The sequence below is a fragment of the Polypterus senegalus genome, chromosome 12, assembly GCF_016835505.1.
Source record: "Polypterus senegalus isolate Bchr_013 chromosome 12, ASM1683550v1, whole genome shotgun sequence".
NCBI classification, from domain to species: Eukaryota; Metazoa; Chordata; class Cladistia; order Polypteriformes; family Polypteridae; genus Polypterus; species Polypterus senegalus.
In genome coordinates, this window is record NC_053165.1 from 96,144,194 (window position 1) to 96,169,717 (window position 25,524).

General features: G+C 40.8%; 1 protein-coding gene across 3 annotated transcripts in view; it reads left to right on the top strand.

Moving 5' to 3' along the window:
• The window catches only part of LOC120541399 (cytosolic carboxypeptidase 4), a 917,845-nt gene that overhangs the window by 272,490 nt on the left and 619,831 nt on the right, over nt 1-25,524 (top strand). For all 3 annotated transcript variants that reach the window (XM_039772988.1, XM_039772990.1, XM_039772989.1), the window contains one exon: nt 16,051-16,088. In XM_039772988.1, coding sequence (XP_039628922.1) covers nt 16,051-16,088 — 38 coding nt within the window. The remainder of the gene's footprint in view (nt 1-16,050; nt 16,089-25,524) is intronic.

Below are 25,524 nucleotides of genomic sequence, written 5' to 3' on the forward strand. Positions count from 1 at the left end.
AGATAGATAGATAGATAGATAGATAGATAGATAGATAGATAGATAGATAGATAGATAGATACTTTATTAATCCCAAGGGGAAATTCACATAATCCAGCAGCAATATACTGATACAAAAAACAATATTAAATTAAATAGTAATAAAAATGCATGTAAAAGCAGACAATAACTTTGAGTAATGTTAGCATTTACTTCCCCGGATGGAATTGAAGAGTCGCATAGTGTGGCAGGAGAACATTAAATACTAAATAATTAAATATAACCCAATAATACTATAAATTATGTCACCAACTGTGGAAATTAAGATGTTCATAACTTCAGAATAAAAAATAACTCATTCTCGATTGATAATAGAAGATAACTAAAAGGCACTATCAAGAAGACTTTATTGTTACGACCCTTTCATTGCTCCTTGGACTCTTTTTTCTTTTCTTTTTGGCTTATTACTAGTTTTCTTCTCCTGCTGGCTTATTGACCACTTCTTGCATCCCTCGACTTGCCAATTTTCACATTGTGTTCTGCTTCCTTAATATTTTTGGATATTTTGTTTTTATCAATAATACATAATTAACTGTGTAACATGACTCCTACATGTTTCCTTACTTTGTTCTCTGCTTAAGTGCCAGAGGTTCCAGATGTTGAAAGAAAGAGGGAGGCAGAAGTGCTAAAGTACCTGATCACAGAGTAGTAAGTGTATGGGATTTTAGACATTTTATTAAGGTCTACACAATAAAGAGCATAAAGAGGAGAATAGTGTCACAATAGGAAATTCCATGATAACACAGCTGGTTGCCATGATATCTGACACACATGTGTACATAATACATGGTCCTAGCAAAACATGGCATGATGGAAACCAAAATCTTAGATGGTAGAGTATTACCAAGTAAGGCAAAAATGGAGTAAATATAATAGAAAATAAATATATACTGTATATATTTTCAGGTTAATGGCCAGGCCACCAGCAATCAAAGCCATTTTTATATGAAGGTATTCTGCTGGCATAAAATAGTATTAAAGTAAAGGAATAATCTCTTCAACCACATGAAAGTTCAGTTACAAACAGGTTAGGCCACGGCCATTTGAACATAACTGAATATTCTCCTGCCAAGCATCATAATTTAAAATTAAAAGACAAAGCTCATTAGTTTTTTTTTTTTTTACTTCTTGTCCTTCATGGCCTTGCTTTTGTCACAGATAACAGGCAATGTACAGTAATTAAATGGAGGAAGAAGGGGCAATATACTTTATAACAAAGGCACATTGGGATCAATTATAAACTGTTCATGCATTTCTGATGGAAGCTACCTAGTAGAGGCATGGGGGTGTCTTCACTTATTCAGAATCTCACAGACGTTACATTCAGTGTTACATTACCTTCTGTCATGTTCCCTGAAAAAGAAATTTAAAAGGAGGTGACAATTCAAGAAAGAAACAAGACAACAAAGGGAGTGTATTTTGCAAGGGTGACTTACTCCAATTGCTAACCCAAAAACTCCCACACACGTACACCTCATAACTATCAGCAAAGGACAAAACACAGAATTTAAAAGAGAAAAAATAACTTTTAATGATTGATTTTAACTTACAGAAGTAAACAACTATCGGGATGACAGCATATTGGCAGAGCAAGAACCTTTGGTAAAATGGGGACAAGGCTCTTGTCTGTGGCTGAGGTCTCTGCTGTCTTCAGAGTCAGAGAAAAGGCGGCAGGGTTTGATGGATTCCAACAGGAAAAGATTTGTATGTAACTATTGTAATAGGCAGTGTCACAAATACCAGAGACAGTAGTCATAAAAGGTTTGGGGCAGCCACCCATATAATGTTCTCTGGCTGCAAAAGGGGTAAATTAATAGCACTGATGTGCAAAACAGAACTGATCAGGCTAGTCGAATATGGTGTCTTTAAAGGCCAGAAAAGGAAGTCATTAAGGGCGGAAGCGGAAGGGTCATCCTCCATAGGCTTGGACCTGGACATTATGTTATCAAAAGGGCTGGAACCATCATCAAGAATGGAACCGGAAATGACATCATCAGGGCCAAGCCAGAATTTCCTGTGAACAGTCCGCAGGAAAGTGAGAAAAAAGGCCATAGCACTCTGCCACCTCCTGGTCTGGCATGGAATTACTCTCATTCAGACCCTTTAGCTTCCTGCCATGTGCATGTATGTGACAGCAGATAGTCAGCATGCAGCAGTGTGAAATACCTCGTCTCTTATTATATTATTCATATATGGTTTTCAGAAATGAGTCCAATAAACAATACGGTTATCCTAGATGACCCTCCTGTACCGGCTCAGCGTGAGGCAGTAAAGAATTTCATGAAAGAGATCAGGAGATAAAACATTGTCAGGAGTGCATGCAGGGCTCAAACTAAAGACAACTAACTAATTGATTATCAAGTACAAAATTCAAGACAACATTAAAGGTCTAAAGAAACCAAGTAGGTTTGTAATACCAGGGTCTTTTCAGTCTAAATAGATTCACACACCAACATTGTCTTATCCTAACTTGGATAACCAGGAAGCCTTTGAACTGACATTTATAGCCCCTAACACATGGCATCATGGGTAATGACCTCCATTTGTCCAGAAAAAAGACAGCACAAACACTAAAACTCAAAATTGAGGCAGCCACAGAAGACCAAATAGTGTTGCCGAATACTGAAAAAAATCTAAATCAGAATGCCTTATAAAAAATAAATATATATATATATATATATATATATATATATATATATATATATATATATATATATATATATATATATATACTGCTCAAAAGAATTAAAGTAACACTTGTTAATCAAAGTATAGCATAAAGTCAATGAAACTTATGGGATATTAATCTGGTCAGTTAAGCAGCAGAGGGGGTTGTTAATCAGTTTCAGCTGCTGTGGTGTTAATGAAATTAACAACAGATGCACTAGAGGGGCAACAATGAGATGACCCCAAAACAGGAATGGTTTAACAGGTGGAGGCCACTGACATTTTCCCTCCTCATCTTTTCTGACTGTTTCTTCACTAGTTTTGCATTTGGCTACAGTCAGTGTCACTACTGGTAGCATGAGGCGATACCTGGACCCTACAGAGGTTGCACAGGTAGTCCAACTTCTCCAGGATGGCACATCAATACGTGTCATTGCCAGAAGGTTTGCTGTGTCTCCCTGCACAGTCTCAAGGGCATGGAGGAGATTCTAGGAGACAAGCAGTTACTCTAGGAGAGCTGGAGAGGGCCATAGAAGGTCCATAACCCATCAGCAGGACCAGTATCTGCTCCTTTGGGCAAGGAGGAACAGGATGAGCACTGCCAGAGCCCTACAAAATGACCTCCAGCAGGCCACTGGTGTGAATGTCTCTGACCAAACAACCAGAAAGACTTCATGAGGGTGACCCAAGGGCCCCATGTCCTCTAATGGGCCCTGAGCTCACTGCCCAGCAGCATGCAGCTCGATTGGCATTCGCCATAGAATACCAGAATTGGCAGATGCACCACTGGTGCCCTGTGCTTTTACAGATGAGAGCAGGTTCACCCTGAGCACGTGACAGAAGTGAAAGGGTCTGGAGAAGCCATGGAGAACATTATGCTGCCTGTAACATCATTCAGCATGAGCAGTTTGGTGGTGGGTTAATGATTGTCTGGGGAGGCATATCCATGGAGGGTCACACAGACCGCTATAGGCTTGACAAAGGCACCTTGGCTGCCATTAGGTATCAGGATGAAATCCTTGGACCCATTGTCAGACCCTATGCTGGTACAGTGGCTCCTGGTGCACGACAATTCCTGGCCTCATGTGGTGAGAGTATGCAGGCAGTTCCTGGAGGATGAAGGAATTGATACCATTGACTGGCCACCACACTTTCCTGACCTAAATCCAATAGAACACCTCTGGGACATTATGTTTTGGTCCATCCAATGCCACCAGGTTGCACCTCAGACTGTCCAGGAGCTCAGTGATGCCCTGGTCCAGATCTGGGAGGAGATCCCCACAACACCATCTGTCATCTCATTAGAAGCATGCACCGATGTTGTCAGGCATGTATACAAGAACACAGGGGCCATACAAAGTGCTGCGTACAATTTTGAGTTGCTGCAATAAAATTTTGGCAAAATGGACTAGCCTGCCACATAATTTTTTCACTCTGATTTTTGGGGCGCCTTTGAATTCAGGGCTCTGTAGGTTGATCATTTTCATTTCCATCAAGCGATGTGGCATCCTTTCGCTCCTAACACATTACCCAGTCTATATCAGTATAGATATCCAGGAGGATTTCTTTTTCCCATTGAGATCTGATGTGTTTTCAAAGTGTTCCTTTAATTTTTGAGCAGTTTATATATATATATATATATATATATATATATATATATATATATATATATATATATATATATATATATATATATATACTTAATCCGTTCCAGATCCTTTGACTTATACCAAACAGGACGTATACCAAACGAATTTTTCCCATAAGAAATAAAGGGAAAATGATTAATCCGTTCCCATGAAAAAAAATCCTGTTGTTACTGGCATATTATACATTGATGGGGTTATATAAAACAATTGAAACACTGCTTAATACTAAAATACATAAATACAAAAGCAATTAGATGAAATAAATGAAAATGTAACCTCACTTTACTTTTTAATAACGTCTTTGTTTTTCACAATCGTAGATACTGCCCTTCTCGGCATACGGTATGCAGTAGCCAAGTCCAGATACGCATGCCATCTTCATACGTTTTAACAATCAATTCAAATTTATGCAAAAAAACACAAAATCACGTTAGAATTCACAGAGACTTATAGCGCAGGTTGTTCGCTGAATGCTAGCAACTGGCGTACTGACGCTCGTGGGCAGTCGTGGCTTTGTCTCGAGAGAGATAAACAAGGGTAGCACACGGTGTTCTAGCACGTGAGTCGTATTCCAAACAAAGGTCGTATACCAAGCAAAATGTTTCGCGTCCAAACAGGACGTATACCAAGTTGGACTTATTCCAAAGCGGACGTATACCGAGGTACCACTGTGGTTGTAATTCTTGGGTTCAAAACCCCATAACTGGATACATACCTACTGAGGACCCACAATAAATTAATCAAAAATTCTGCTCATAACACCTTCTTCCTACTATTTCTCTCTGTAAGACAGAATATTCCAGCAAGTTCTTGGTTAAATAAAAGATTTTGTGTTTGACCTTGACTTTGGTTTAGTTTAACATTTGATTTGGAATTTTTATATTTGGAAGCTGCTTCATCTCTTAAATTATGTAGCAAATAATATTCCTTGTACAAGCTAAAACACTTTAATATTTGTGGAATATAAATAAAAATATAAATATAGCAAAGAAAAAACATATAATATATGTTCGTTTAACCAAATAAAATATATGAAAAATATTAATTATGTATTCTGCACGCTGCAATAATCAGAATTGAAATAAAACTCAATTCACAGCATTTGTCCTTTTTAAACATCTCCTTGTACTTTCATCTAAGTTTGCTTTCTCAGTTTTTCTTCTCAGGTTGCTCCTCTGCTTAAAATGTGGCTCATTTAATGAGTGATACGCTTAATCTTAACACCCTAGCCTTTCGAATGACTGAACATCAAGTGACTCATACACCAAAGAATAAAGGCAAAAAATATTTTTTATTTTGGAAGTTAAAGGTGAAAATAGGACAGCAACAATATACAGTCAATGTGTATAAACTGATTTAAGATGGCTATCAAACACACTAGTGACTTTTCAAAAGGCAAGAGATGCTTTCTAATTTCTGTATTGTTCCCAAAACATCTGGGAATCTGGGAAATAACAGTTCACTTAATTAGCCTAGGAGTTCAATTAAAAACAGAAGCTGATTGGAACTAAAACCTGCAGCCACCATGGGTCCCCAGGACCGAGACTAATGGGTAGGCTGGCACTGGTGCTGTATACACACATTTACAATTACTGGTTTGGAATCCCTCGAGTCTGCACCACCTGTGAGGAGTCCTCTTTGTCTCCATGGGGTTTTTCCAGTTTTCTTTCCACATCCCAGAGATGTACATGTTAGGTTAAAAAAACAATCACCCCGGTGTGAGTGAATGAGCATAGTATAAGTATTTTTTTGTTGCTTTCACGTTTAACTTACCACAACCAGTAGAAGAAGTGAGGTGGTATACCTGTGGTGCAGCTTGGGCAGCATGCCTCCCCAGCATTTCAACTAACTTGTATTGGGATTCCAATTTACCATCAGGAACAGCTATCAGGTGAGTAAAAGAGGAAACACTACAAAGTTGAAGTGACCTCTCTTGAGGTAAATTTGAGATTTTACATTTGAAACAGTTTAATAATCAGTAATTGACATTGCACAGAATATTTCTCTGTTTTAAGGGAAACTAGTTTGCAAATTCGCCTATGCTTTTCAATGGGAATGTCTAAGACGTAAGAAATGCTGTATTCACTGTATCTCAACAAAAATGCAACTTTCCTGATAAATTTCCTTGCAGAATAAATATGGTCCATGTCAACAAAATTAGTCCACTGGAAGAAGCTGAGTTGTTCCATGCAGCCAGACTTCCATATGGATAGGCAGGCAGACAGACAGACATGGCGATTGCAGTAAGTGCTTTTCCTATTATATATAAACACACCTAAAAGCAAAACAAATAGCGTCAACAGCAGCTCTAAGATGAGTAGGCTATCCATTGTAGGCTTTGTCTTACATTTAGAGACTAACTAACGGATTATTTTACAGATCTTTTAGAACTTTCTCCATTTTTCCCTCTGACACAGGAAATTCAATGGCACTGCAGTAGTTATTTATTCAGTTGTGCTTAAAAAGGACATATTCTGTTTTAGTGAATTATTGGGTGTGAACTACACAGATAAAATAAAAATACCGTGTATAACATCAAGACATACCAAGTCACGTTACAACTGATCTCACCTGCCCGCTCCCTAAAGCATTCAGATGACATACAATAGCAGGGTTGTGCAATTCCAGTCAGTATCACCTGTCTGGCTGATTAGCTGACATTAAAGCAACTGTGATTACTGTAAATATGTTCAAATGAATCCAATTATCTGCAATGTGTTCTAAACCTCTTGTTGTGTAATAACACCTGAGAACTTTCTGGAGTATCAAAAAATGAGTGTGAATTTTTTTGAAAATTAAGCTTAATTGCGACTGTATTTTTGTGTTTTGATGAGACTGATAAATTGTATTACAGATAAGCACTGATTTCTTTTAAAAAGTAAAACTAACTTTAGTAAATAGTGCTCTTCCAGGGGCTGTAGTTTAAAATGATCGTATAGTGTATTCTGTAGCCTCTTTATGATGTGAATGGTCTCATATTTATGGAAGGATATACAGCAGGGGTGCCCAATGCGTCGCTCAAGATAGACTGGTAGATTGGAAAGGTAGTGCAGGTAGATCGTGTTGCATTCAAAAAAATTTTTGTTTTAAATGTTAGTCTACCATATATCCTCTCTATGGCATTTGCCACTTGATTGACATACAGGGTGACTAGTCAGAGATCTCTTTTCTTCTAGCACCCTGGTCATCCCGCACGCACGATCAAACGCGCAAGCTATTGCAAAACTCCGGCTATCTAAGTGATCTAGTTAGCCTTCCAGTTTATATCGACTAAAGAAGGGATTTAAAAAAAAATAAATTGTTGTTTATGGGCTGGATGTGGAATTGGAAGAGGATTTTTTTTTTTTCACAATGTCACAATCAAAGTGCATTTGTCTGATCTGTCAATCTATTATTGCTATTGCAAAGAAGGAAAATGTGGAAAAGCACTTTCAATCTTTTCATAAAAACTACGAAACTGAGTTCCTTCCAAAAAGTGATCTGAGAAAGAGAAAGAAGAGGGAACTAAAATCACAGTTAATCGGACAGCCATCATTTTTCACTCGGCTGAATTCAAAAGCAAAGGCAGACACACCGAAGCATCGTTCTGGGTTTGTCACTCAATCATTAAGCATAATGATGGAGAGATGATAAAAGATGCTTTCGTTGAGGCAGATGACTAGGGAGAAATTCCTGAGATTTCAAGACCCCTGGCAGGAGTTTCCCCTTGTCATTAAACATGCAGAATACAAGCAACTTAATATCGATCAGTGGCCGTTAGACTTGGCATTTTTTTCTGATCTGACCAACATGTTGAATGAGCTTAATTTACAGCTGCAAGGAAAAGAGAACACCATGGTCAATATAATAGTTAATACTTTCAAACAAAAAACGCAACATCTGTCCTCAAAGCTGCAGCGCCTTGATTTGGGGAACATCCAAAACCTCGCGTCAGAGCTGGAGACGCAATGGAAGGCATGTGCGCAACTTGACAGCATACACTACAGAGCAGATTGAAAATTGCCTGTCAGACTTTATCTAATGGTAAAAAAGGACCGATTCGAGTGTTGCCCAATGTAGCGGAGTAAGAGTAGCGTTTCTCCTTCACAAATGTACTCAAGTAAAAGTAAAAAGTATAGTGCAGTAAACCTACTCTTAGAAGTGCAATTTCTTGTAAATGTAACAGAGTAAATGTAACTCGTTACTACCCACCTCTGATACTCAGTATATATATATATCATTTTTAATGTAGGTGGTTCTCAACCTGTGGGATGAGGCCCTCTAGGGGGGTGCGAAGATGTGAAAAAAGAAAACAAGAATCAAAAATATATAAAAAACAAATGAACTTAAACTACATTCTGATACTAAAACAATAAATATAGAATTAGATAAATGTCGATAAAAGTTAACTAGTTATAATAAAATATGCATTGTGGCAGTAGGGGGCGCTAGTGCTCCCTTGAACCCTCAGGTACCACGCTAGACACCAGGTCAAAGTCCAAGATTCTTTATTTTTCTTTAACACAGTGCACCAAGCACCCTCCACACTACTCATAAATTTAAATAAACAACACAATAATAATCTCTCTTCCTCGCCCAGACACTTCGCCCTCCTAACTCCCAGCTCAGCTCAGTGTCTGGACTGGCCCATCGTCCTTTTAAAGCCCCTGACCCGGAGGTGTTCCTATCCAATCAGACCACAGTCCCTTATTCCTTCCGGGTCAGGGTAAACAGTCCTTTTCTTCCTGTCACATGACCGTGACGTTCTCCCGGGTTATAGGGCACATAAGAGCCCATGAGCCCCCCTACAGCGACTCCCGGTGGCCCCCAAGGTATCCAGCAGGGCTGTGTATAAACACTACATAGTCCATTAGGGCCCTGCTGGAACTCGGGGCACGATCCTGCTGTCGGGAGAGCTCCTCCTGGCGGCCTGGGGGTGAGGGCCGGAGCACTAAGCCGGCAGTCCTCCACAGCATCTACATTTCAAAAAAATGTTAGGGGGGGCGCGATTAAAACTGTTATGAAAACTTAGGTCGCAAATATTTAAAGGTTGAGAAACGCTGATGTAGGTTGATTATTTTGACCTGGTCATTTTAAAAGTAGCTCGCAAGCCGAAAAAGTGTGGGCACCCCTGATCTACAGTATCTGGAAATGATTGGCATTACAGACAAAGACAACTCAGTTCACACGAGAGCACAGCCACTGCTGCTTCTGTCAACTGAAGATTTTAGGGAACAGCGTCTGACAGGTAGGAAAAGCAGCACTGCGCCTTTGTCATAGACCAGAATAACTGTACCACACAGAAAAGAAATCCTGGGTAATCCATGTTTTTTACTTTCTCATATACGTCCGAAGATAGGAGATTTTGATTAATCTTGACGTTTTAGACCTCCTTGACTTTCTCATATACAAAGTATAAGGAAAGTATAGGGTGGTCCATTTTTCATTACACTATAACTTAGTAAGTTTATTACACAGAAAATCACCCGAAAAATTCAGGACCATCGAGTAGTGGGCAAACTGATGACATGAAGGATCGTCTTCGCGCTGAACTGGAATCGTCCCTGCATAAATCACTGTCATCCAGATGACCTGGATCTGCATAATTAAATGTTGACCACTCTGTTTTGGAATCCTCCAAAAATTACATTACAAGTTTTAGACCTCCCTGAGACTGAAAATACCATTTTTGGAATTATGATTTTATATGATAAAATGATGAGGTGTGATCTCTGCAGAGGCTCAACTGAGAGCATACTTTTGATTGCTTGTAACTTCAATATTTAGCTTTAATTTATTGTATTTTATGGGAACAATAGAATGATGTCAATAATTTGATATGTTGTGAATTTCCAGGGTTTAGGGGGTCACCTCTAAATGTAGAGGGTCAAGTTCAATTTAGAGGTCCAGCTCATGTTGGACGTTTGGGAGACAAAGTCAGAGAAGCGAGATTGCTTTGTGTTAGACATGTGCAGAGAAGAGATGCTGAGTATATTGGGAGAAGGATGTTAAGGATAGAGCTGCCAGGGAAGCGGAACAGAGGAAGGCCTAAGAGAAGGTTTATGGATGTGGTGAGAGAGGACATGCAGGTGATGGGTGTAATAGAGCAAGATGTAGAGGAGAGAAAGATATGGAAAAAGAAGATCCACTGTGGCAACTCCTAACAGAAGCAGCTGAAAGAAGAAGAAGATGATGAATTTCCAGCATGAGCTAAACCTTAGCTTCCTCATTGGTCTTGTTTTTGGTAAAGTGTGGTTTGTGATACGGTCATCAGCTATGAGATGCTATTCAAAAAGAAAGAAGACAGAAGAGAGCTGAGACATAGAACACACAAAAGTCAACATGATATTAGTTCTGCCACACAAATAAGCTTTCCTTTGTAATACACTTGGAAAATGTTTTTAGATTTGTGAAGTGGGACTCCCATTTAAATTTTCGTCTTCTTGGTATTGATTTGGGTTAGGAGAAAGCAAAATGCAGACACAGATCAAACATCTAAACTCAACATAGACATTGACTGGACCAGAAGTTGAACCCAAGTTCCAGAAGCTGTGAGCAGTACTAAGAACTGTTATCCTGCTCTGCTCTCTGTTCTTTAAATACTAATGAGATTTGCATTTTACTAAAGGTTTAAATGTTCAACTAAAATGTGCATATTTTGATTTTTTCACTCACATTCTATGTCATGCTGGATATGAATAGGGTACTAAACCCTGGGCTTAAACAATAGGCCATTACTTTAAAAAAAGACATTAAATTCACTTACACCTTATTTAACCAACAGTATCGATACTGACTTGTATGACCTTAATTACACAAACTGCTGGAGCTGAACTCTTTGCGGGCTGAACATTGTTACTATTTACACACTTCCTGTCTTGGACACATAACATTGAGTAATTTATGAGACTGTCAGCAGTATTAATTATGTTGGATACAATGATATATTGCCTAGCATTCCAGAGAACAATACCCTAAAACAGAACTTTGAATAAAAGCATGTTTAAATCTAAGATGGAAAATGAAGCATAACGTAAAATTTCCATTTAAGTTGCATGATCACTAAGCTGACGAGGAAACCGTGACTACAGATCTGTCTATCCATGAACACATAGACGTCTATAAATGTAGTAACCTCTAAATCAAAGCGACATTCATTTATTCTTTATCACACTTTCTTAATCCAATACAGTATCAATATGCCAGCACCTTCAAGTAAAACATGTGCCGTGCCAGTTTACAGTTGTCAGTCAACCAGATCTGCATATCTTTGGGATCAAATGCACGAGAGTTTTCTTATTACAGAGAATAACTTAACATTAAACTGATGCTCCTATGTTCAACCTTAGAAAACCAATTTGTTATTTAGAGCACAGGAAGGTTAAATGAGTTGCTCAGGGTCTCACAGTGAGTCAGTGCTGGGGACTGAGTTGGCAATGTGTTGAGTCAAATTCCGCTGCCCTAAACACTACACTACCCTGCCACTCTTTAGTGAGCAATGTGTTGTGCAGAAAGGCAGGCGATAATTTGACAAGAAGTTCAGAATACACATTTATTGTATATGCTTACCATTAATTAATACTATACATTTTGTAACATTTCTGCTAAAATCTAAATATTTTTCATACTTTAACACACAGCAAAAATGTAAACTTCTGAAATATGTTAGTTTTTGTTTTCTTTCACTTTAGTGTATTTCTTAATTACCCTCTGTGTTCCTTAGATTTCCTGTTATTCTGCTGTCACTATCCTGCTTCCCTGATAGACTGAGGAGATCGTTCCTACCCCATACTATGTGACTGTTCAGTTCCGTTAACATTATACAAAGTTATTGTCTGTTTTACCTGCATTGTTATCACTCTTTAATTTAATATTGTTTTTTATCAGTATGCTGCTGCTGGAGTATGTGAATTTCCCCTTGGGATTAATAAAGTATCTATCTATCTATCTATCTATCTATCTATCTATCTATCTATCTATCTATCTATCTATCTATCTATCTATCTATCTATCTATCTAACTATCTATCTATTATATAGTGCCTTTCATATCTATCTATCTATCTATCTATCTATCTATCTATCTATCTATCTGAAAAGAGTCATCCAGTTTTGCATATTCAGGAGAGTGGCCACCAATAGCTGCTCTCAGACAGGCTGCCAGGTAGTCATCAGAGAAAATTGATTTGTTTTATTGATGTTCATGCAGGGAATTGTGGATTCACATAAGTAAGTGTATTTAATTTATTAATACATGTAGATTTGTTATTGGTACAATTTTTTTTGGGCATCTTTGCTTTTTTAATCAGTCTTCCGACACACAAAATAATATTATATTGCAGCTTAGACATGATGTACAACAACTGTAAACTTGCATGATGTGCTTGCTAATGTTATGATATCATTGTCAGTGAGTCAGTAATTTACCAACCCGCTCTATTCTAACACAGGGTCTGCTGGAGCCAATCCCAGCCAGCACAGGGCGCCAGGCAGGAACAAATCCCGGGCAGGGTGCCAGCCCACTGCAGGACACACACACACCAAGCACAATTTAGGATCACCAATGCACCTAACCTGCATGTCTTTGGACTGTGGGAGGAAACCCACGCAGACACGGGGAGAACATGCAAACTCCACATAGGGAGGACCCAGGGAGCGAACCCAGGTCTCCTTACTGTGAGGCAGCAGCACTACCACTGCACCACCATGCTGCCCTGATATCATTGTATTTTATAAAATCTTCGGTATCATATATTTCTCAAAGGTGTTATCCAGCAGTCAGATCATTTAGAATTCTTTATTCTGATTTCTTATTCTGATTCTTCTTCCATAATTGCAGTAAGTCTGAGGTCGTATTCAAATTGGGGCAGAGCTGTCTCCAGGTTAGAAGTTAACAGACACCACGACTGTTAAAGGAGTTAAATACGATACTTTCCTAAAATGTTTTGTTGTTTAGCCCAAGGCATGTGAACTTAATGAGTCAGCAGTTAATAAATTAAATTAGCGAGTATGTCGGTGTTAATTATATCATTTTTCATTCTGAGTCCTTTTTTTTACTGCTGTGTACATGCATTTATTTGCATTGACATGTATTCAGTGTAGAGACAGTGGATCTGAGCAATGAGAGCTACTGAGACAGTGCTATGACTGTGAATCAGAATGTGTGCAATAATTTAAGAAAATCATGTAAAGAATTGAGCAAGAGTGCATGTGTACCATATGGAATTATCAAGATGGAACAGGAAAGCCAAGAGAATGCTTATCATGGCTGGCTGAAGGAGGCCATGACTGCTGTGCTAGACTAGGTACGTATGTTTGGCTCTTACGAACTGACACTCTGCAGAGGGCTTAAGGTGAATGGTGTGCATGAGGGTTGTCATTGCTGGTCGTAGACTATCCAACATTCTTTTACAGTAATCTGTGGAAGGGACATAAAGAATAAAGACATGGGTGTGAGAGATTGTCATGGAGAGTAGATGGCAGAATTAAGCATTCTGAATTCAGTATTGGTTAAGAGTATTAACAAATAAATGTCAGTATTCCTAGAGAACGCTGTGTGTGTCGGAGCATTGTTTGGTAGTGTGAGACGGAATGGATGGATGTTTAGTCAAGATGGTACAATTCATGATGACCTCTATGATTGCTCTATTCCTTTTTTTCTCGTTTGTTAATCATTCTCTACTTAGGCTCACGTATGTCAGATTGGATCTATTGCATGTGTCTTACAATTTACAATAATTAAACATCAATAAAGACTGATTTGTTTTGTAATTTTATTGATCTGAACAGAAAAGTAATGTTTGAGAAGAAACAACTGGTTGCCAATGAGACTCTGAAAAATACCTGTACAGTCGTGGCCAAAAGTGTTTAAATTGACGAGTGAGAGTGTCGGTTTTCACAAAGTCTGCTGCTTTAGATTTTTTTTGTCAGATGTTTCTATGGTTTACTGAAGTAGAATGACAAGCATTTTAAAGGCTTTTATTGACAATTACATTACGTTTATGCCAATAGTCGATATTTGTAGTGTTGGCCCTTCTTTCTTTTTCAAGACCTCTGCAATTCGCCCTGACAGGCTTTCAATCAACTTCTGGGCCAAATCCTGACTGATGGCAGCCCATTCTTGTGTAATCAATGCTTGGAGTCTCTTATAATATGTGGGTTTTTGTTTGTCCACCCGCCTCTTGAGGATTGACCACAATTGACCAGTGGGGAGTTTCCTGGCCAAGCAGCCAAAATTTCAATGTTTTGTTCCCTGAGCAACTGAGTTCTCACTTTTGCCTTATGGCCTGGTGCTCCATCATGCTGGAAAAGGCACCAAACTGTTCTTGGATGGTTGGGAGAAGTTGCTCTCTAAGGATGTTGTGGTCCCATTCTTTATTCATGACTCGGGATCAGGGGGCACCACCAGTGCAGAACTTGCTCTGGAATGGCAGCAGGCAGGCGTGAATGAGGTGAAGACTTTTAGAGGATGGCCTGGTGTCAAGAAAGGCAGCAAAGAAGCTAAGAAAAACATCAGGGACAGACTGATATTCTAAAAAAGGTACAGAGATTGGACTGCTGAGAGCTGCTGGGGTCAAGCCATTTTCTCTGACGGCATCCAGAAAAATAAAAAGGTGAGCAGCGTTACTATCACTCCTGTGTCATGCCAACAGTGAAGGAGGCCACCAGGAGACCTCTGAGAATGCCGAAGGAGTGACAAGCAACAGAGACTATGCAGACAACAGCTGCTAGCCAGGTACTTTAAAAGAGAAAGCCACTCTTGTCTGGAGTTTGCCAGTAGGGACACGGGAGACTCGGAAGTCAGCTGGAGGAAGGTTCTACAGTATAATCTGATGGCACTAAAATGGAACTTTTTGGCCATCAGACTGAACACCATGTTTGAACACAGCACATTATAACACCATCACCATCCCCTTGGTGAAGCATGGTGGTGTCAGCATCAGGCTGGGTGGTTGCATCTCAGCCAACAGAGTGGACTCACTCAAAATTTTGCTTAAGAACACAACAATGGCGGTCTGGTTGGAATTTTTAGGTCTGATCTAAACATCAAATGAATATCCTTTGAATGTCCATTTTCAACTGTGTGTTCGGATCTAAGCTAATAACATAATTCAGTCCTAGCCTACTCATCGTCGTTTATCTTCCTCCTTGATACAATGTGTCTTTTTAAGTGATTTGATCGTAATGAACTATGAGCTCAGTTAAGTCTTTGTTCATTGCTGTGGATGAGTTAATTATTCTTACATGTAACCTTACACAAATTATATAATTTGCTCATGTTACCCTTCTACAAACTTGTATTTTTTTGCGTTCTTATCTCCTAACTCAGAACTTTTAAATAGAATATTTGTGATATACTTTGAGTATGGGAAAGATACAATATAAATAGTTGCATTACTATTCTTCGTCTTCTTCTTCTTATTATTATTATTAAATCAGCAACTGTAGTAATTTTTCTTACATTTTCTGTAATGGTTTCCAGAAAGTGTGGAATAACTGACATGGCAAAGATCATCACATATTAAAAAAAAAAGAATGAAATTATGACAGTTAAAATTAGACTTTTCCTAAGTGAATATGTGAGAATGATTTCCTATAATACTTGTTTTGTACATATATAATATTTTCTGAATACATTAAGGATTACCCATAATCAAAAGTATTTAGGAAATAACATTGGAGAAATTCTAACAATATTACATTTTCTTCTTTTTCAGAGCAACCATAGATGCACTAGCAGCCTTGCTAAATTCAAGTAAGTTTTATTTCTCTTTTACCAATGCCATATTCATCTTTATCATGGTCTGTCTAATAACTTTTCATTTTTCTCTTTAAATTTTCATATTAATGGGTTTAAACTTACATCTGTAATGAAACTTTTGTAATTCAAATACCGTGTTCTGACTTCACTATTCCTCACGTGGTCTTTTTGTATATATTGTTACATTTTTGAAAAGCAAAAAATACAATAATTCCAATTAATTATATGACTAAAGATGAAGATCGCAATGGAGAATGAAGAGCTAAGAGTATATTTGAATTTTGTAGACTAGTTATGTCATTCCCTCCTGAGCAAACCTTATTTATATATATTTTTTATTTTAGATAGTATAGACCAGTGCTTCCCATACCAGGTCCTGGGGATCCACTGTGGCTGCAGGTTTTTGTTGCAAACAGTTTCTGTTTTTAATTAGACTCCTGGGCTAATTAAGTGAAATCGTATTTCCCAAGTTCTGTGTTTTGGGAACAATACAGGAATTAGAGAACTAAGTTTGGTAAAAGAAAATTATTTCTTAAAATGTACTAAGCAGTTGGCATATGGAAATAATTTTTTTTTTTTTTTTTAACAATATTTTCATCTTGGTATTCATTCTACTTTTCCAGATGTTCTAATTGTTCAATCAATCCATTATTTACTAATTAGTGGGTCTGATGCTAAAGTAGTTGCACTCTTTCACGATTTCAGTGTTGTTTGCCTGGCTGTCTACTCTGCTCGTTTTTAATTGTCATTAATAAGATACAATGAAGGGGAAAGACTGCACAGAGAAAGAGACAAATATAATGAAATCAACAAAACAGAGTTAAGCATTTAAATTTATAGCAAAAACAGAAATATTTCTAAATGTCTTATAAATGTAAAAATCATGCTGATGTGTTTTTCTGAATGTAGAATAAGAGAAATAAAAAGCAGCTAATTAAATGAGATCAGTGTTATCATCAGGTGTTGTCACTGATTATGAATCTGGTTGGAACAAAAACCTGCAGCCTCAGTGGGTCCCCAGGATGAAGTTTGGGAAGCACTGTATTGGGCTTTTGTTCAGAAAGAGGATTCCACTTGGTTGTTTCACAATAATTAAGATTAGGTATTGTGAAAGGCGCTATATAGCGCTCGACCCGACACAGACCACCCAGAGGCACGAGTACAAAACACAGGCTTTATTGTTTTTCTTCACCCGTGGGCGCACGTCTTCCCGTGACGCACAGGCAATACACAGTCCCAAAAGCACCAAACAAACTACAACCAACCCTTTCTGCCACCACCGCTCCTCCCAGGGAACCTCGTCCTCTTCCTCCCGATTCTGGCCCAGAATGGAGGGAGGTTGCCTGCTTTATAGCCCACCCGGAATTGCTCCAGGTGCCTGACCAGCTGGTCTTAATTGCACCTCCGGGTGGGGCTGGTAAGTCGTCCATTGTAGCGGCTGGCTCTCCGCAAAATCCCCTAGCGGCCACCCCATCACCCAACCGGGCTGTGGTGGACTCCATGTCCCATGGAGCCACGGGGGAGACTGAGGAAGGACCCACGGCCAGGGAGGCTGCCCCCAGGCGCCCCGGGGGAGGCATTGCACTATCCATGGTGGCTCCCCCGGGACGTATGTAGCAGAGGCGTCCCTGGCCGGGCTGTCCCTCACAGTATATAAGTAGGTTTCACATTTCTGTTATCATTTTAGCCCTAAAATAGTAACTTAGCATCAGAGACCTATTTTATTGACCTTAAGGTTAGTGTTTGGGCGAAGGGAAGGTCGTCTGAAGTGGCGTCCGCTTTCTGAACAAGACCGCTGGTATTGATCACCCTTAGGCCGGGTTTATACTTCACGCAACGCAACGCAAGCTGCAGCAGACACTCCTGCTATGCAAGCGTTTTACTATTTATACTTGTGCACGTACTTTATGTAAATCTGGAGGAATCCACCAGGTGGCAGTGCGAGATATCATCACAGTGAGAATAGGTTTGGCTTCTCCTTCTTGTGAATTACCTGGAACACCCATTAAATTCAAATGACACCTTAACACAATATCTCTGAAAAGGATATTTAATGAAATCCATCCATCCAGGGATGTGTCCTTACCAGCAAGCATTGGGCACGAGGTAGAAACAATCCCTGGATGGGGCATCAGCTCATAGCAAGGTGAATACAAGCACTCACATACACTAGCATCATTTTAGTGTAACCAAATCTGCATATCTTTGGAAGGAAACAGGAGCACACGGTGGAAACCCAGCATGAAAACATGGAAACTCCAAGCAAGGAATACCAGCGACATAACTCCCTGCAACACATCAGTGCTAACGGTCCGCCACCGTGTCAACCTCATGTGTGTAATTATTAACAGTATTCATTATTTAAACGAAATTAATGATTTATCTGTAAAATGTAACATACATATTTGAATGCATTTCATCATGAAAGTGATACCAAGTATAAATCTAAGGATTCTAAATGTGCAGAGAGTTGGAATATCATACATTTAATGTGTTCTGTGTGGTGATCTATTGCTGCTGTCAGGTCAGGAGGAAGTCCAAGAAGCTTGTAGCATTTAAAAACTGGGATGACGTTTACGATGGTCTGCTTTAATGATAAAGTAAACTACGAGTTTAAAGTGGACATTTCGAGATTAAAGCCGATTTGTCCACGTTAATCACAAAATACACGTTTTCACCATGTCCTTAATTTTTTTTTCTCTGTGGCTCAAATACAGCACTGTATATTATGTTGCTGTTGTGAAGTTGCAAAAAAAAAAAAGACGGCACAAAAGCTGGTGTGTGAGACTTTTAAAATGTATCGTGTCATTATGATCAGGAATATGCGACACTTGAATATAAAAGCACCACGAATGAATCTGTATGTTGGCATTTTGCTTCACCACATCGAAGCGCGCACATCAGTCCCGAGGGATCCGCATAGAGGCTTTCTGACACATGTAGATAGTAAACAGAGACTCTGACGTCACATTTCAACTTTTATCACACTGCGCCCTCGACTTTTTGCTGATACTGCAACTCATGCACGTGTCACATTAATTTCTGAGGACCTGCTCAGAGGACGCATCAAATGAATGCTGGGAACGCGTGGCAGCCATGATGTGTGCGTGTTCTGAGTGTGAAATATAAACGAGCCCTTAAGGTTATACCTAAGTACAGTGAGGCACAGGGTTCTTCTTGCAGAGAACAATTGGGTGACAAATTAACTGTAACAAAGAGAATTGGAAAACTTTAGATAATTTTACCTGTCCATTTGTTTTGAAAAACCTTATAGTCTTATTTTCATGGAACATATCTGTGTTTTGGTGTAATTTTTTAGTTTAGGATGTAGCGGGCTAGAAAATGACTGACTGACTGACTTGAGAAGAGTATTCTAAGTGCATCACACTGCCATTTATACAGTCCCACCATTTTTATCGGTGAGTTGCTAGGACAAACTCACTGATCCTAAGATGTGCTTCACAAGAGGCACTACGCCTTTCATCACAAAGGCGGCACCATAAAACTCAGCACAGCGTTTCAGCTCTCTGTCTGACATTACACATATACTCCTTGAACAGTATTAGTCTTGAACTCATAGCCTCCTGCTTCTCTGTTTGCTTTATAGTCTTAGTGTTTTGGTTCTGGTGACATTTGGTGATGACACTTAGCAATTCGTGTTTCTGCTTTGCTTACAGTTTAGTCCTCTGTATTTCATTTTTAATCGCAAATACTTTTGTTCAAGTTTTTTGGATATATGCACATCTCACAATCTGCTTTTAAGAACATGCCTGCAGTTGCTCACAATCCAAAGTGCTAGCAGGAAATACAAGGATGTCGACTGGTAATAGCAAAAAAATGTGATAATGACAAGCACAGGAGTAAAAATTGATTCATGCATTTAAAGATTTAATGAACACATTGACGAATTGATTCTCACTATAATTCAAGCATAAAATATTCAGTTTGCTTTCAACAGCCCTGTAGGGTCATCCAAGGAGCGTCAATTCCTTGAAAGCCAAATGGATGAGGGAGATCAGATTGTCTGTAACCAACAGGTAAAGGACAACACAGGCCCCTTTGGCATTTTGATTTGATATACTTTGTTAATCCTCAAGGGGAAAATTGTCTTTTCACATGACTTTTAGGGCTCAGAGAACAGGGTGAGCCATTGTACAGAAACCTGGAGCAATTTTCACATTAAGGGTCTTGCTCAGCAGCCCAACGGAGTAGGATACCTTCTGGTAGTAATGGGATTTGAACTGGCAACCTTCCAGACACCAGCAGAGATCCATCTCCATTCATCTTTTAATGAAAATTAAACAAACTCTAAACTTTTCTAGGCTGCCCCATAATACACCACGCATCACATCAGTTTCACATTTAAAGTCGCGGGTTCTTAACCTGCAGATTTCACACCCTCTTCTGTGCTTTTTGAGCCCTAATAGATTTTATCGACCATCGGTTGATGGGATTGATTACATCTCACAAGTGCAAGCTGACTGTGACGGTGCGGGTCCTGCTCCATGCTCCATCTTCCATTTTGGGAGCCTCTACAACCCAACACCGTCGGTAATGTTACCGGATGAGCTGGACAACGTGGACACCAAACAAAGCAAGGGGAATGTGCAAACAAGTGCTTTTATGAAAAAAGTCAATACCAAACAGTGTTCAGCTAAGGTGCAGTGCATCAAAATGTCCTGTGACAATGTGAATTTCCCCTTGGGATTAATAAAGTACCACCCACCCACCTACCCACCCACCCACCCACCCACCCCCACCCACCCACCCACCCACCCACCCACCCACCCACCCACCCACCCACCCACCCACCCACCCACCCACCCACCCACCCACCCACCCACCCACCCACCCACCCACCCACCCACCCACCCACCCACCCACCCACCCACCCACCCACCCACCCACCCACCCACCCACCCACCCACCCACCCACCCACCCACCCACCCACCCACCCACCCACCCACCCACCCACCCACCCACCCACCCACCCACCCACCCACCCACCCACCCACCCACCCACCCACCCACCCACCCACCCACCCACCCACCCACCCACCCACCCACCCACCCACCCACCCACCCACCCACCCACCCACCCACCCACCCACCCACCCACCCACCCACCCACCCACCCACCCACCCACCCACCCACCCACCTACCTACCTACCTACCTACCTACCTACCTACCTACCTACCTACCTACCTACCTGTCCCAGCACAGACTCACACCGGAGGCACGTATAAAACCAAGAACTTTTACTTTTCTTCACCTGTGGGGCATGTCTTCCCTGTGACCCCCACAGGCACAACATAGTCCCAAAAACCCACAAGTAAAGCACGCAAGCACAAAGACTCTTCCTGTCTTTCATCACCACTCCTCCCAGCAAGCGTAGTCCTCCTCCTCCCAACTCAGGGGGCCCTGCGGGAAACCAAGGCACCACTCCAACCCAGGGGGAGTGCCATCTAGCATCCAGGGGAAGGTATTGCACAGTCCATGGCTGCTCCCCCTGAACATATAGTGAAGGGGTGTCCTGGCCGGGCATGGACCCTGGCCGTCCACTACAGTCCATAAATAAATAATCCATAAAAAGATTAAAATTCCAAACGTTTAAAACCAGGCACAGCTCCTTTCCTGTTTCTCCAGCTCACCCAAGGCTTGCTCAGCTGGAGAGACTTCAGCTGTCACAGTCCTCACACTACTGACCCCCGTCTTGGCTGTCTCTGCCACCATCTGCCAGACTGCTCGGGGTCAGTTGTCCTCCCGTCTTCCTTCTCGCACACGCAGTCGTCCCTCGGATCCCTAGGGCAGACTCCACCTTGATTATGCCCACTCCTCCCATTCAGAGGGCACAATCCGTCCCTCGAGTGTCGATCCTTTGCTCCACATGGGACACCTGACCGCACTGACCTCTCTCTGTCAGCTGGCTGGCTCGTCCACTCTCTTTCAACCCCCAGTGCTGCTCTTGCTCTCTAAGCCTTTCCTCTCTTTCACGCTCTCTTTCCTCCTTTTGTGCCGGCTCGTATATATACGCCTCCATGGGTGCAGCACCTCAATTGTGCACCGCAGCTCCGCTGTTGTTGGTGCACCCAGGCCAATAGACCTTAGCAGACGGAGAAATGCTGGTGGCGGTGCAGAGCTAGCAGTCTCTCAGCTCTCTTTGTTCCTGTACTGAAGCTGCAAACAGCATTCCAAACCCTGGATCTCAGTCATGAGACACTCCAGCAACTCCCCAAAAGAGTCAAACCAGTCTCTGTAGCACTCAAGCAAGTAGATCTTCTTTTGTCCCACTTCTGACACAAATGTTACACCAGTGGGAGAATGGATTCTTTTGCTCTTTACGTGGCTTGATGAGGAAGCTCACTATTATTAGTAGGACTGCTTGCAGTTTTGCACTTGATGGAATTCTGTTTGCAGCATTGCAGACTTGCCATGTTGGCTGATGGAATGCCAACTCATGCTATGCGTGACTCATCCCTGGCTGATACAACCTGCCAGCACTGTTACATTATAAACTGCTCCAAAAAATTAAAGGAACACTTTAAAAACACATCAGAACTCAATGGGGAAAAAAATCCTGCTGGATCTCCTCCCATATCTGGACCAGGTCATCACTGAGCTCCTGGACTTTTTGAGGTGCAACCTGGCGGCGTCGGATGGACCGAAATATAATGTCGCATCCAGAGGTGTTCTATTGGATTGAGGTCAGGTGAGTGAGTGTGGCGGCCAGTCAATGGTATCAATTCCTTCATCCTCCAGGAACTTCCAGCATACTCTCACCACATGAGGCCAGGCGTTGTCATGTACCAGGAGGAACCCAGGAGCCAATGCACCAGCATAGGGTCTGACAATGGGTCTAAGGATTTCACCCCGATAATTAATGGCAGTCAAGGTGGCATTGTCTAGCCTGTAGAGGTCTGTGCGTCCCTCCATGGATATGCCTCCCCAGATATACCATCACTGACCCACAACCAAACCAGTCATGCTAAACAATGTTACAGGCAGCATAACGTTCTCCATGGCTTCTCCAGACCCATTCACATCTGTCACATGTGCTTAGGGTGAACCTGCTCTCATCTGTGAAAAGCACAGGGCACCAGTGGAGGACCTGCCAATTCTGGTATTCTATGGCAAATGACAATCGAGCTCCATGGTGCCGGGCAGTGAGCACAGGGCCCACTAGAGGACGTCGGGCCCTCAGGCCACCCTCATGAAGTCTGTTTCTGATTGTTTGATCAGAGACATTCACACCAGTGGCCTGCCTACTGGAGGACATTTTTTATGCTCTGGCAGTGCTCATCCTGCTCCTCCTTGGCCAAAGGAGCAGATAGTGGTCCTGCTGTTGGGTTAAGGACCTTCTACGGCCCTGTCCAGCTCTCCTAGAGTAACTGCCTGTCTCCTGGAATCTCCTCCATGCCCTTGAGACTGTGCTGGGAGATGCAGAAAACCTTCTGGCAATGGGAGGCACGTATTGATGTGCCATCCTGGAGAAGTTGGACTACCTGTGCCACCTTTGTAGGGTCCAAGTATCTCCTCGTGCTACCAGTAGTGACACTGACCATAGCCAAATGCAAAATAAGTCAAAAAAACAGATGAGGAGGGAAAAATGTCAGTGACCTCCCTCCACCTGTGAAACCATTCCTGTTTTGGGGGTTGTCTCATTGTTGCCCATCTAGTGCCTCTGTTGTTAATTTCATTGACACCAAAGCAGCTGAAACTGATTAGCAAGCCCCTCTGCTACTTAACTAACCAGATCAATAGCCCAGAAGTTTAATTGACTTGATGTTATACTCTCATGAAAACATTTTCTTTTTAATTTTCTTGAGCAATATATACAGGGTATATATATATATATATATATATATATATATATATATATATATATATGAGGATTTGTAGGGAGAGTACTTGTGCATCTTGACTTAGGGAATAATAAAGTATTTTTATTAGGAAAAATAATCTGTCCTACAGTGCTTGAACTAAGTTGATCTCTCCTCTAACGTAAGACTTGTCTTGCTTTGGAGAATGGCCTGTCAAAAGACACTGAGGTTACTGGAATTGAGAAATGCACATTTATTAAATGGAACAGATGAGGGAAGATGACAGAATGTCTGCATCAGTAACTTAAAGGATCATCACGTCTAATCAGATATAGAGCTGAGAAATCATTTTGAATCTCCACAGTGGCTTCATTTGAGACACCCTGACCCTAAACTGTTTCAGAGCCCTGATCTTCCCCAGCCTCAGTTGCTCTAGCTGTTGAGGTTGACGTCTGAGAAGGACTGCATTGAGTTTGAGTAGTTGAACAAATGACAGTACAGCACTCAGATGTCAAGCACTGCACTGCTTTGGTTGCATTTTCTCAACATCCAAAAGTTAGAACTTTGAACCTGAGATTCAGCAGTGTTTACAGAGCAAGGACCTTCATAGACTCCATCCCACATTGTCCTCTCACATTATTGCAGAACTGCAATGCAATAAGTTTGTTAACCTTTGGGTTTTGCTTGAAAATTATGATGAAGCATCCTGAGAACTGGAATCATTTTTGAAATAGAAACTCTTTTCTGATAACAGTTCAACTGTGACAGCAAGAGCCTGAAGGCCCTGTCTGACTGTTTTAGTGGAGCTTTATTAGTTGAGATAGAGGTCAAGGCAGTTGCCACTACTTTATGTTGGTCAAATAAGTGTTGCCACATTAAAAAGGTGCCGGTCCTCTAGCTTCAACCTCCTGGATAAGTTTTGATTAAGTATTGCCAATCTGCTCATAAACATCTGAGGCCTCCTTCTTTACAATGATGCTAGACCTAAAAACATAAAAAAAAGTATGTGCTGAGACCGTATACATATCTCATGCAGATCAGAGGTTTGTTTTATGTCTGTTTTTACTGCCAGATTGAGTGTGTGAGCACTGCACACTTACAAAGTTGTGCTCAGGAAAAGATATTGGCACCATTGTCAGTGACAGTTATCTTTTCCTTTATTCCACATGTGTCTGGAAGAACATTCATGGCCTCCCTAATGTGCCCACCTTTGTGCATCTCAGGGAATTCCGAGTCATGGAGAGCTTGTTCTGGCCATCAATAAAATAACATTTACAGTGGATGTAGGAATTATTCAGGGCCCTACATTTTCTGCCCACTTTATTGTGTTGTAGATTGCATTTTAAATGGATACATTTACCATTTTTGCCCATCAATATACACTTAATAACCCAAAGGGAAAAGGTTTCCAGAATGTTTTGGAAATTTATTAAAGATTAAAAACAGAAATCTCTCATTGAAATAAGTGTTCAGACCCTTAATTCAATACTTTGTAGAAGCCCCGTTGGCAGCAATTATAGCCTTGCGTTTTCTTGGGCAGGTCTCTACCAGTTTTACACGCCTGGATTTGAGCATTTTCTCACATTCTTCCTGGCAGGTTCTCTCAA